The sequence below is a fragment of the Homarus americanus genome, unplaced genomic scaffold (genome assembly GCF_018991925.1).
Source record: "Homarus americanus isolate GMGI-L3 unplaced genomic scaffold, GMGI_Hamer_2.0 scaffold25467, whole genome shotgun sequence".
NCBI lineage: Eukaryota > Metazoa > Arthropoda > Malacostraca > Decapoda > Nephropidae > Homarus > Homarus americanus.
In genome coordinates, this window is record NW_024732867.1 from 7,467,437 (window position 1) to 7,480,235 (window position 12,799).

At 34.0% G+C, this 12,799-nt stretch overlaps 1 protein-coding gene across 1 annotated transcript in view; it reads left to right on the forward strand.

Moving 5' to 3' along the window:
* LOC121869184 (tyrosine-protein kinase CSK-like) overlaps positions 1–12,442 on the forward strand; it is a gene marked incomplete in the record, with an annotated part of 117,661 nt that extends 105,219 nt beyond the window's left edge. The window contains 7 exon segments of the mRNA XM_042370413.1: positions 29–166; positions 2,969–3,105; positions 4,778–4,939; positions 5,235–5,430; positions 5,896–5,982; positions 6,387–6,479; positions 7,150–12,442. Of these exon segments, the coding sequence (XP_042226347.1) occupies positions 29–166; positions 2,969–3,105; positions 4,778–4,939; positions 5,235–5,430; positions 5,896–5,982; positions 6,387–6,479; positions 7,150–7,236 (900 nt within the window).
* Between the last annotated feature and the right edge of the window lie 357 nt (positions 12,443–12,799).

A 12,799-nucleotide genomic window follows, 5' to 3' on the forward strand; every position in this document is an offset into this window, starting at 1 on the left:
TGCTTCATTCGTCATATTTTATTTTCAGCATTATGAGAAAGACGCAGATGGTCTGTGCACTCAACTTAAGCGATCGGTTCCAAAACAAGGCAGACGAGAAGATGCCGTAGACGCAGTGAAGTTATTCAAGGCTGCGGGCTGGTCCATAAACAGACAAGATCTGAAGGTTAGTTATCTTAGTCTTTATACTGTACAGTTGGATGTAAGATGACCATTATTAAAGTCTGCCAACAACTGAACCTATTTTTATTGCTTCATGATGACTGCACTCTGCTACATACTGTACTCAGAACAGTTGAAAAAATAATAGGAACCCCACAAGACCATGATGTATCGGTACTGTAAACTCCTGTTAGACTGGAGTACTTGGGGAACTTGGATCCAGGTTTTGTAAATGTCTGGCTTTTCCAGGGAGTTTTTCTGAGGGCAAACAGCAAAACATTTATGCCCTTATTAATCATACTTTCATAACCATTTTAGCAACATTTACAATTTAATACCCAGCTCCATGGAATATGAAAACAAATAAAAATAATTATGAACTGATGTGTTTACACCCATGAGTCTGAGGTGTAGTGGCTGCTTACTTTACTTTATCAACATTGCTTGTACAGTTATGCACTCATTCTGTTCATGTACCATGGCTCCTTTTGCTTGCATTCACCATGGTGATAAAACAGGAAGTACTGTATACATAAAACTCAGAAATTACATTATTGAACACAAACTGTACATAAAAACCACGTACTGTATTTATTGGTGCAAATTTTTGAAAATGTATCACTTGTAGAGGACTGTGTTCAGCTCAACACTACCGACCTTGATACTGTTTAGCAATAAAGTGAAAGGTGTTGTACGTTAGCTGGGTATAATGGACCATTGACCTGCTGGATATCATGGTAGCAGATTGATGTATTATACACTTTATTTTGGCAGTTTTTGAATCACTGACATTTCCCGATTATAGATACAGGAGTATTGTCCTGTACTGATCTTCTCGTATAGAAGTAGACGGCAGATTGCTACTCCTATTCTGTGGCATTGATTAAACCAGTCATAAAGAAGCTTACCACATTCCTCTGTTTGGATCATTAAAACATCATCAGTTTTATATGTTGCTTCTTTATATTGGTGGCTGTCGTATACTCCAGTAGTCAATGCCGTAATGCTCACTTAGGTTCTACACTGACTTGTATTTATCTAATTACTGTACCTACTGTATTATAATCACTGTAGTTACTGTATCATAGTATTTCAACTCTCTACATAATGGTAAGCTTAACATGCCTTTATACTGCTAAACTGAATAATATTGTTTGGAATGTTCTTGGTCATTATTATAAGGCCACAACCCGCAAAAATAGGTGAGAAATGCACCGAACCAATACTTCTCAAATATACAGCTATAAAGGGGAAGCAGCTTACAGAAAACAGAGCAGTGGTCTTAAGAAATTGATGTGTTAATTTGGCAGGGATTTTGAACGTGTGACCATTTTGATTTTGGATTTTTTTCTGATTCTGTATTTAAGGACAGAATATTATGGACTGTATACACATTATTGGTTGTTTTGTCACATTAAGAAATAGATACTGTTCATTAAATTTATAACCAATCTTTCACAATTTTCGTAATGGAGATACAAGTATCCCTTGATTAGCCATAATTCACTTAATGATAATTCTGTATTACATTTTTAACATCCTCTCTCCCTTAAAGTTAAGTCAAAACTCTGTAAAGGAGGAAATACCGGGGATAAGGTGGCATGTGGCATGGCATGTTGCCTTTGTTACAAGTACTGTAAGCTAGTGTGACTTAGAAATAAAGAAAATATATTATAAAACTATCAAATAAAAAAATGAAGAGCATAGGTGTGTGTGTGTGTGTGTGGGAGGTGAATGTATGTATTGAGGCAGTGAGCTGTAACTGGCCAGTCACACACTTCCTCCCCCATATGTGACATCACAGCATAGAGCACAGTAACCACACACAGTCAACTGGGTGACTACCTGGCTGAACTGTGTTATGTGTATACTGTACCACTAAATGTTAGGAATAAATAAAAAGAAGAAGAATAAATACTGGAACCTAAAAAAAAAAAAAAAATCTGCATTGCCACTTGGCACTCGTTACACTACACACAGGAGACAGCTAACACCCGAGGTCACCCATGCCTCACCCCCCTCCCCTGCGCACGTAAGAAATGTTTATTCCCTTTTATGTTTTTGATCTTATGATAATTAATCTTTTTACTTTTTGCACATTCTGTATGAAAGATTGTGTGTGCATGTAACAGTAAAAACAAGCAAAAATACGCACAGTTCAGTACATATATCTACCAGAAATTACAAGTTGAAAAATAAATTAACATAGATCACAGCTCAGTCTCACCCCCTCTGAGTGCTACTGGGTGACACAGTTTACTGTCTCCTTGAGCCCAGGCATATGATCACTTGCCCCACACACACACCCAGGCACTTAATTTTTCTTATTTTTTGGTCTTCTATTTTATTTTCTTTATTTCTAAGTCACATTAAAATAAGGTAATGATTATTCCATAACTTTTATAGTTTCATTACTTGTAACAGTGGCAACAAGCCATCTCCACAGATAGTATTCCTCGTTATCGCTTGTTTAGTGATAATTGCGCTTAACATTAGGGTTTTAGGAACACATCCCCATCGTTAAACAAGTGATAATTTATAGCTATTGTCAAACATTATAACCCAATTTTTGCTGTACAGTATTCATATTATTAATGAAACAAACTTAAGAATCATCCCTTGATGCTTAAACTATCTTAACTTATGAGGTTTTATTCTTAAGCCAACAGCAATTGAAGGTTTAAAAATTACAATGTGTGATAGTTGAAATGTCATGAGTTTGTATTCATATGCTTGGATCCTTTCATTAACTTTCAAGAATTTATTTATCCTCATGTACTGTATAGACTTGTTTTGGTCATTTCAGCTGCTGGACTCTATAGGAAAAGGAGAATTTGGTGATGTTCTGCTTGGTGAATGGATAGGACTGAAGGTGGCAGTGAAGAGGCTGAAGGACAGCAGCAGAGCAGCCCAGGGCTTGTTGGAGGAAGCCTCACTGATGACGTGAGTGATCACACGGGGAAACTGTTTGGTGGTGATGGTACCTTGGCTTCATAATAATTGTGTTCTTCTGCTCAGATCTTTTGTGAAATTTAATAATAAATAAGATCAATTCTGTAGAGAAATGCATTGCATAAACAATTAATGAATTTTCAGAAGAATGATTCATATTTCTTTGTAAGCAATGATGTTGAAAATATATACAAACACACAGTACATATCTCTTTCATACAACAATATTTAACCCAAGAATATCAAACTTGGTCACAATAATGCTGTATAGTTATTTTAGCATTACTTGTGTTTGTCTTCCTCTTGGGCTGGTACTTAAAGAAATAGTTAGTCAGTGGGTCCTGTTATACCCTAGACCATATACTGCTTTATCAGGCAATTACAAATCTCAAAAAAACTTACATTATTATCCTCTATATTTCTTACGTTAACCACCCTCAACCCCTCATAATCTTTGTCTTCATTCCCCCTTCCACCAAAAAAACAAGAAAACAAAAACAATTATCAAGTTTAAAAAGATTGGATTTCTCAAGATCCACCAATTATTATTTATTTATTTATTTTATTTTATTTTTTTTTGAGAATGGTTAATGGCGAGAATAAACCATTGTTAAATTCATTACAATTTGCCCAACGGAAATTACCACTAACCTAACCTAACATCTTATACCTAACCTAACCCCCAATCATTATGTCAGGTCATCAAAAGTCTCCACAAACTTGTTGACAAAAGGTTAATCTTTTAAAAAATGATTCATTTGTATAAATTTAATGCAGGAATTTCATCAATGCTGTTGTCTAAATTAATACTTATATGCAAGCAGGGGCCCATATATTCATGAACTCTTAAGGATTTGTAGTTTGTTTTGAATGTTTCAGCAGTGATTGAAATTTCACTAACTGGGAAGACTTGCAGTAATAAACCATTTACTGAATTATTACTTTGTATCTAGTTGACTGAGTTTGCCCCATTTGTTTAGTAATACTTATATGTTACCTGAGCCAAGTCCTTGATCCCCAGCCTCTTGACATTCTCTCTCCTAAAGATTTAAACAAAAACCCTCTACTGTACATTCATTGGAGGAACCTCTAGTAGCCAGGTGGTCTGTCTTTTATCTTATATTGTGTCAAAACTCACACAGGCATATTTGGTTGATATAATTAATACTTAATAAATGGACTCGAGTATGTGAGGAAGAAAGTACATTTAATACTTCAAAGCTGTTCTGTAGGTGAGAAGGGTTAATATAATTTATGTCCATTAGTGATAGCTTCACCTTCAAGCTTACACCAGGTACAGTGACTGGTGAATTTAGTGAGATGTGGCAACTCTTTGGAATGCTTAATCTGGGTACTATTGTGACGTTCCTTTGGGCCATTCCGGGAGCTTTAACATGATATAAACAAACACAGAGGTGCCACATCTCACAAAATGCATCAGCCACTGTAACAGGTGAAAGTGCTGGTGATTGTACATATCACATCTGCCTTATACACAACATAAAACCTGGGTCTTGGCTGTAAAAGAAGTAAGTTGCTCTAATGAGACAGTCAGTATGCACATGTAAAATTATAATCAGTAGATGATAAGGTAATTCTTAAGTAATTTTGTCGTACTGGAATGATTGATAACTTTTATTCTTCCTCTTCTCTTCATCCACAGGAGTTTGAAGCACAATAACTTAGTGAATCTTTTGGGTCTAGTGTTTGAAGACTCGTGCATCCTGCTGGTGACGGAGTTCATGAGTAAAGGCTCCCTCGTGGACTATCTGCGGTCAAGGGGAAGACTACATGTTACTAAAAGAGACCAGATCAACTTTGCATGGTAAATTATAAATGAACGGTATTATCTTAGCATCTCTTTAATCGTTCGCCTTCATTCTTTTCCCATGTATTTAAAAATGGTTGTCTTGGTACCTTGCAAGATATGTCCTCTTTAAATGTTACCATATTTAACCCACTGTTATGTTTGTACTGTATGTGTATGGTGGTGGAAAAATGGAGAAGTATTGAGGATTACTGGAAAATTCCTAGATAACTATAACTCTCCAACTAATAGAGATACAGTGTCTTTATTGTTAGTGGTAGTATTTATTATTATTATTATTATTTCTTGACAGTCATGCTTGTAGTGGCATGGAATACTTGGAGTCCCAGAAGGTGGTTCATCGTGACTTGGCTGCTCGCAATGTTCTTATAAGCGAGGAGGGGGTAGCGAAGGTGTGTGATTTTGGTCTGGCCCACGAGATGAATCTGAAACTGGATGGTGGAAAGTTTCCAATTAAATGGACTGCACCAGAGGCTCTCAGACACAGTGTAAGTGACCATACAGTACTTTCATGCATATAAAGTCTCTATCATACACTCTCTAGTTTTCATCAGGAAGTAAAGGATATGCTATTAACCTTAATAATTCTAGACGTGTGATGGGAAGTGTTGGAATCATTCAGCAGAATCTTTCATAAAAATGCAATTATGTACATTTTTCCTCACACCTTAAACTTTCTGCTGTGGCACGGTGTTTGCCTTACACACGACCCCTTAATATTCATCTCGTTTACTTATGTTACTTTGTTCATCATCTCAACAACACATGACATAGATGTAAAGAAGAAAATTGATCTGAGAAGGGATTTAATTTAGTATAAGAGGTGCTAAGACCCAGAAGATAGCTCCTCGCTGATCACCCTGTATCATAGCCAGAAGAGCCTTTATGCATGAAAATTAAAATCTATCATACAAAATTTAGTTATGTTTTTTTTTTCATTTCTCTTTTTACAGAAATTTTCCAATAAGTCAGACATGTGGTCATTTGGTATTCTTCTGTGGGAGATCTACTCTTTTGGTAGAGTTCCATATCCACGAATTGTAAGTGATTTATGTTAGTGTTTTTACAGTTAAAGAATATCTTTTTATGTCATATATCAATAGTATACTGTTCACGCAGTGTCATTTTTCACAATTATGGTCATAGTTCATGTTGTAGCTAAAGAATGTTTAAGAATACCCATAATGAAAGTCAAATTTAAACACAAGTACAGTACTATACAAAAACACGTTTAAAATAGAATAATGTTTTAATACAGTACCTTATTATCTTCAAACTTATCTCCTGTAACTTGACTCTAGAAACTACTGATATGTAAATATTCTTGAGAATATAATGAGTTGACATACATCAGTTAGGCTTTATAAGTTAATCAAGATAAATACATATATAAAGTTTTCTCTTTTCCCATGACTGTTACCATAACATAAAACTTATTTTTCAGCCATTAGCGGATGTGATGAAACATGTTGAGAAGGGTTACCGCATGGAAGCCCCTGACTGCTGTCCCCCAGAGGTGTATCAGTTGATGAAGGAGGTAAGCCACAACTGATTAATATTTTATTCTTATCTTTTACAATAGGGAACATAGAACCTATATCTAAAATAACCATAACTGTGTTATCTCGATCATGACAGTGATTATGGTGGTCTTGGCACTCAGCTTCTCTGTCATGTGCTCATCTTGTCTTTTTAAATTTGTATACTGTAGTTGTCCACTTGTAAAAATGTACAGTAACCAAAAGCAATAAAGTTGATACTGTACAGTAATTGTACTAAGGTAAAGCGCTGGCTGTGATAACAGATGTCTTACACATAGGGAAGATAAACAAAGACTGCTGGGGCGGTGCATCCCACCGTGTGATGATATGCCGAGGCAACTGCAAAACCTCTTATTTCTACACAAGTGACAAAGCTACATTCTATCCAAATTGCATCTACGTTATAGGAAATGTGTTCCCTAGTACGCTAATCTCATGATGAAAACTGGCATTATAGGAGAACTTACTGTAATCCTTAATTAAATCACAATTAGTATTTGGTTACAACTCTACCAATGGTGAAATATAAAGTATTTTAATATTTTTTGTGAAACTGTTTTTCTTCTAACCAATGCAGGATATTTCCTTCTTATATCTCACCCCACTTCTGGTGGATTAACAAACTTTATCTAAATATTTTGGTAAATGTTTTGTTTTATTTTCCAGTCCTGGGATTTGGATCCCCATGAACGGCCCACATTCCACGAGGCACATGAACGTCTGGCACAGCTGCAACACTCAACTTTGGCATGACCTAATTTGGGAGGATAAATAAATATATATGGTGCCAATACTAGATGATGATAGCTGCAAAGTAGTGTCCATTATGGTGTAGTGATAAAAAATCAAGAATAATATTTGTGCCAGATAGAAGAAATGTGTAGTGTGCACACTAATGGAAAATGATATATTCTACTGTAATACTAACAGATAATCTGAATTTTACTGAAAAGTAGATTATTTTGTCCAATGACTTGAAAATAATGCTGGACTGGAGATATAACTCTGTAATGTGTTTCATTACATGTGTATAAAACCAATCAGGTATTAGCCCAGGGCACCTGAGCCTATTGTCCCTCCACACTTGCTTCAAATAGTGTCTTGTCTTGACTACATGACAACCTTTTGAGTTGAATATTTTTCCATTATGATTTATTTGAGTCATCAGTTATATAGAACAAGAATGGATGTGTATTTGGTGTCAGTGTTTTATGTAATGGCCTCTTGCTTTAGGAGATGGTGCAACATGTTATTTCTCCTTCCCAATAGCTTTATATAGCAGTGAGAAATGAGCAGTGGTGGAAACTATTTGCTGTATTTGGAAATTGTGTATGTTCCTGTGTAGTGTACAGCTGACAATATATTATTGGCTCTTGTGTATTATAGTTAGAATATTTTCCTGATTTATCATGCATAGATAAGTAAAGTGTGCTTCAAGTAGCACTTGTATCAGGACAAAATCATAGTTGGTAAACACACTTAAGTTGACTGCTGCTCCTCAAGTGTTCCTTCCCATCAACAACTGCATTCATAAAACATATTGTTGCTCACTGAACTGTTTAGTTTCACAAAACATGTATTTTTATTAAAAAGAGTAAACATTTTAAGCAAGTGAATCAAAGTGTTTTAGCTACATTGAAAGTTATTATGAGTGCAGTGATTAACGGGATGTGGCAAATGTTGCTAAACCTGAGTGTGTTTATTGGGTATGGGCCTTGATGTGTCTTCAGATATTCTAAGAAAGTAGCCATTTGCTAACTTCTGATATACTTACTTCTGTTATGAACATTACATTAAAATGTGTTTATGAAGGTATGATTTATGTGATTGTTTTTATGGCTTAATACTGAGAATTCTATGGTGTTATGAAGTTGTACGTGATACTACTAGAAGACGACTTAAACATGGATGGAATTATATCACAAATGGCCACAGTACGTTCATATACGTATCTAATTTTTGAAGTTTTTTGAATTTTATCTTTTGTGTTCTCATGCTTTCACACCATTTAGATGTTAAATGATTACTTTGTTAATAAATGGAATATTTACTGTAGTTCAGCATCATTAGTTCATTGTTTTAAGTATGCTTTTTATTATTATTTTTGTTTTTATATCTTTTTTAGGAATCAGTCAATAGGTTATGCATAATGATATAAACAAGGAGATATCTGACTGGTGGTGCGGCCACACAGTAGCCACTCTGAGGATGGGTGTCTGCTTCAGGCTGAGTAGTGTTCTAGCAGGGATTAAAAGGAAGCATATCACAGTATAATTTTTGAAACTAGAAGTTGGCTCACCAATGGAGCATCAGTACAGTGTAGACTCTATATAGCTTAGTGTAAACCAGCTCTATTAGTATCAAATAGAACAATTTAGACATTGTGCTTGAGTAAATTTGTAAATTTTTCCTGTTTGTTCCTTTATTTAGGTTATTGTATTAAGAAGTTTTTCTGGACTAAATTTGTAATTTCTTCTTGTTTTCCTTTATTTGGGTTGATGCAACAAGAGTACTGTATCTAGTTTCTCATAAGAGTTTGTAAAAGAAAATCAGAGAACTCTTGGTGCCCATTGGTTTAGTGTACTGTACATGAGAAGTTAGATAGAACTTGATACCTGATGCTTTTGTCAATGTTCAATTACATTTCTGATTACCTTAATCATCCAAGCCCATAGAAGTTGACTATTCTGTGGGACAGGGTACTAGATTTTTTCTTGAGGTTGTCTCTGAATTATTATTTTTTAATGAGTAGCTCATGTAATACTGTACTACAGGCATCCACATGTTACAGAAGGGACGCGTGAAATTCCTTAGTGCTATTTTTTTTCCTCTGAATCCCATTATATAAATGGAGATGCATTTCTAAGGACATTTTTTGACCCAAAAATATGACAAAATTAAAAATTAAAATAAACTTTCTTAAGTCTATTAAATGGAAAACTAAATATTTTATGGTATAAAATGATATTAAAAAACAAAACACTCAAATTTAACTTGCTAGAAATGAATGACATTAAACACTCGGGGAAAAGATGGCGAGAATGTCGCTTAAACACATGTGATCTACTGTACATATAGTCAACACAAAGCATCCCAAAGCCCCCCTACTGATAAAATAATATGAACCTAATGATCGTATCAGTAAACGGATTTGGGAACCAAGAGAGTGTAAGGATCACACAGTTGCAGATGTAGGCAAGTCTGGCAGTGTGAGACAGGTGTTATTCATGCCCATGCTTGCTGGTAAACAATGGCATTATGAAATTCACACTTTCTTTGTTAATTATAATCTATCTTTTCACTGATTTATTTTTGTTGAAATAAAAAAAAAATAATGGTAATAATATTACTTCCATGATGGCAAATTATTGTTCTATGCCTTGAATTTAGTGGTTATAATTCACAAATTCCATATGGATGAATTTTTTGTGACCCAAAATGTTGGTAACGCTGGGGATGACTGTATCTTCCTTTGTTTTTGCTGAAATCAAAGTTTTGTGATTATAATCTTCCATTCTCATATTTTTTAAAGTGAACCCAATAGGGCTCTCAAAGGTAGTTTAAAGTGGTTAAACATTGGTATTAATTAAAAAAAATTATTGATGGTATTTCTGTAAATGATAAAGCTTCCTACAGGAAAGCTTTACAGCAGCACTGCCCCAAATTTGAAGATATAAGACTGTATGTGCAGGACTCCCCCAATGGTAGTTAAAATCTGTTGAATAATTAGAGCATTGTACAAGATATTGGAAGAGTTCAGAGTTGACAAAAGGAATTCTTCAAATGACTGCTGTTAAAAGAATAAAAATTCAAAGGTACCTTAATAATTGCCAATACAGTACTGTATGTACTTCAAATATACATAATCAATAATCCAACTAAATAATCGAGTACCTCTGTTATCTGTGATAATTGGAGGTGGACCTAGACTGTATGAGACCGTTGCTTGAATGTTCTGGAATTAGTGGAACAACATTCATGAATATTTCGATATGTTAAGTTAAAGCTGAAGCAGAGATGCTGTTTTAGTAACTTGGGTTAAAATGTTTAATCAAATTTATAACACTTATTCAAAATGCAATTATTAAAGATTAGGCGACTTAAGACATGTGTCAATGCCAGAGTTAAGTACTGTATGGCAACCAAAGCCAATGGTACAAAACAAGGACATAAAACATTGTATCCAGAAACTATTCGAAACAATTCCATATTGTAGATGTTTTCATAAATTGGATTCAACATTATTCTCATAGATCGGTTCTCACTTTTCTCTTCCAGTAAATGAATTTTGATGCAGAATTTAACCTCATAATCAGTTTTAGGGAGAAGAATTTATCAGTAATGGTCAACTATTGTTTGGTATTATGCGTGCAGTAAGTAAATGTGGATTAAGGTGTAACATTATAATTTACCGGGTAACTGATTATTATTGGATGTAAGTAAGGATTTGGATTACATAATTATTTCTATTTTTGATATGTAAAGAAATATGCTGGAATGAATTGTAATTATGTTACAGACTCATGTAAACCTTTGTAGTGTACGTGGATTTAGTCTCCTTAATATATTTTAATGTAATACATATAGAGAAATTTTAAAATTGGACTCGATATGAAATTGGTCCACTTAATATATGAAATGCAGTACATTATGCAAGCCTTTAACCCAGTATTTTTCCAGAGTGCTCAAGAGAGTGAGAGATATAGATTTAAGGGAAAGTCAAATATGTGTCCAGAATAACAGTTTTGAGCCTAAAACCTATACATACAGGAGAGTGATTAAGTTCAAGGATTACTTCATGATGACTATTTAGGCAGATGTAGCTAGCATAGGTTAACTTACACCTTCTTTTCAGCTATTATTTGCTTCCTTCATTGGTTATTAGTTGGAACTGTTGAGGTGCAGTACGTAGTTCTAATACTGAAGCCTATCTGTTAATCACCAAATACATCTTGAAGGTTCTGTTGGACTCTATTACATCTCCTGTACCATTGTCTTTTTAACTAGTCTCTGTGTTTGGAAAGGAAGCATGTTGTAAATAATTATAAAAGTTCCATTGCATGTTTCCCTTTTAAGTTGTAACATATTCAAAATTCTTTCAGCAGTATTTGAATAAGATATTGATGTAAATAAAATTAGCTGATCAGTATTGAATATAATTTGTTTTAAATGACGAATTGATGAATTCATTCTAGGAGCGAGACCTCGGCTCATTCTTGATTTCCTGGCGACATATTATTTCATTAGGAAAGAAAGCAGTTTTGAATATTCAAGGTTAGTAAACAGTTTTATTAATTTTTTAACATTTGTATTGTATAAAAAAATGGGTCTATAATAGACCAATGAAGTTGTTTAAGTAGTGGTGTCCTGGTCATTAGGTTAAGCCAGATGTTTGTAGTACAAGAGGGATAAATGGAAAAATCCAAGGAATATTTACAATCAGATTTGCTTGTAAGTGCAAACTGTTGATTTTGCATGTTACTCTACTGTTGCAGGCATTGATCTGTTACATAGTGAAGTTTGTTTGAATCATTGAGAATTGGATAATGAAAGCTTAAAAATTATCTTAGCTTTTTATGAACAAATCTGACTTTGTGACTTTTATTTAATTGTTCTTACCTGGAGAACAATAAAATTATGTTACATTTTCACCATATTTTTCCTTCATACTGCCTTCTGAGAAGTTTTGGCTCTTCATGGTATGAAGGGACAGTTATTGTATTCTGTCAGTTTCCTCAGATGATGTTTGTGTATGTGTAAAAATGAACAATGTTAATTATTTGTGTTTTTCTGTGTGGGAGTGGTCAATGCTGCTACAGTAATTTGACTTCTGTACATATATAAATGGAACAGAACATCCTTAGAACAAAACTATGGGGAAAAAAAGTACATTGTAACTTCAATGCTGTATATCTATCAGGAGTTTGAAAATAAAATAAAATAAATTAATATCTGAAAAGACTATTTTGTAAATATTTTATGGAATCCAGTAAAACATAAATTTGACAAAAAATAAAAAATCTTAGAATTGCAAACAACATTCTTAAGTGGCTTATCAACTTGATTCCAACAGGTGTGAAAAATTACAAGAAGTGAGGAATTTTTAGATGACAACAGACAAAATTATCAGTCTGAATGAAGTTAAATTTTTTAACACACAAAGTAAACTTCAAAATTACAGATACTATCAGAAGTAAAGCTTTTCTGAAAAATACAGAAGAATCAATACAATATAGGTCAACAATTTGTACAATATAAAACAACAAAGTACATTAGGTTATAGCAATCTCACTCCTGAATCAACTTGTTTAAAGTT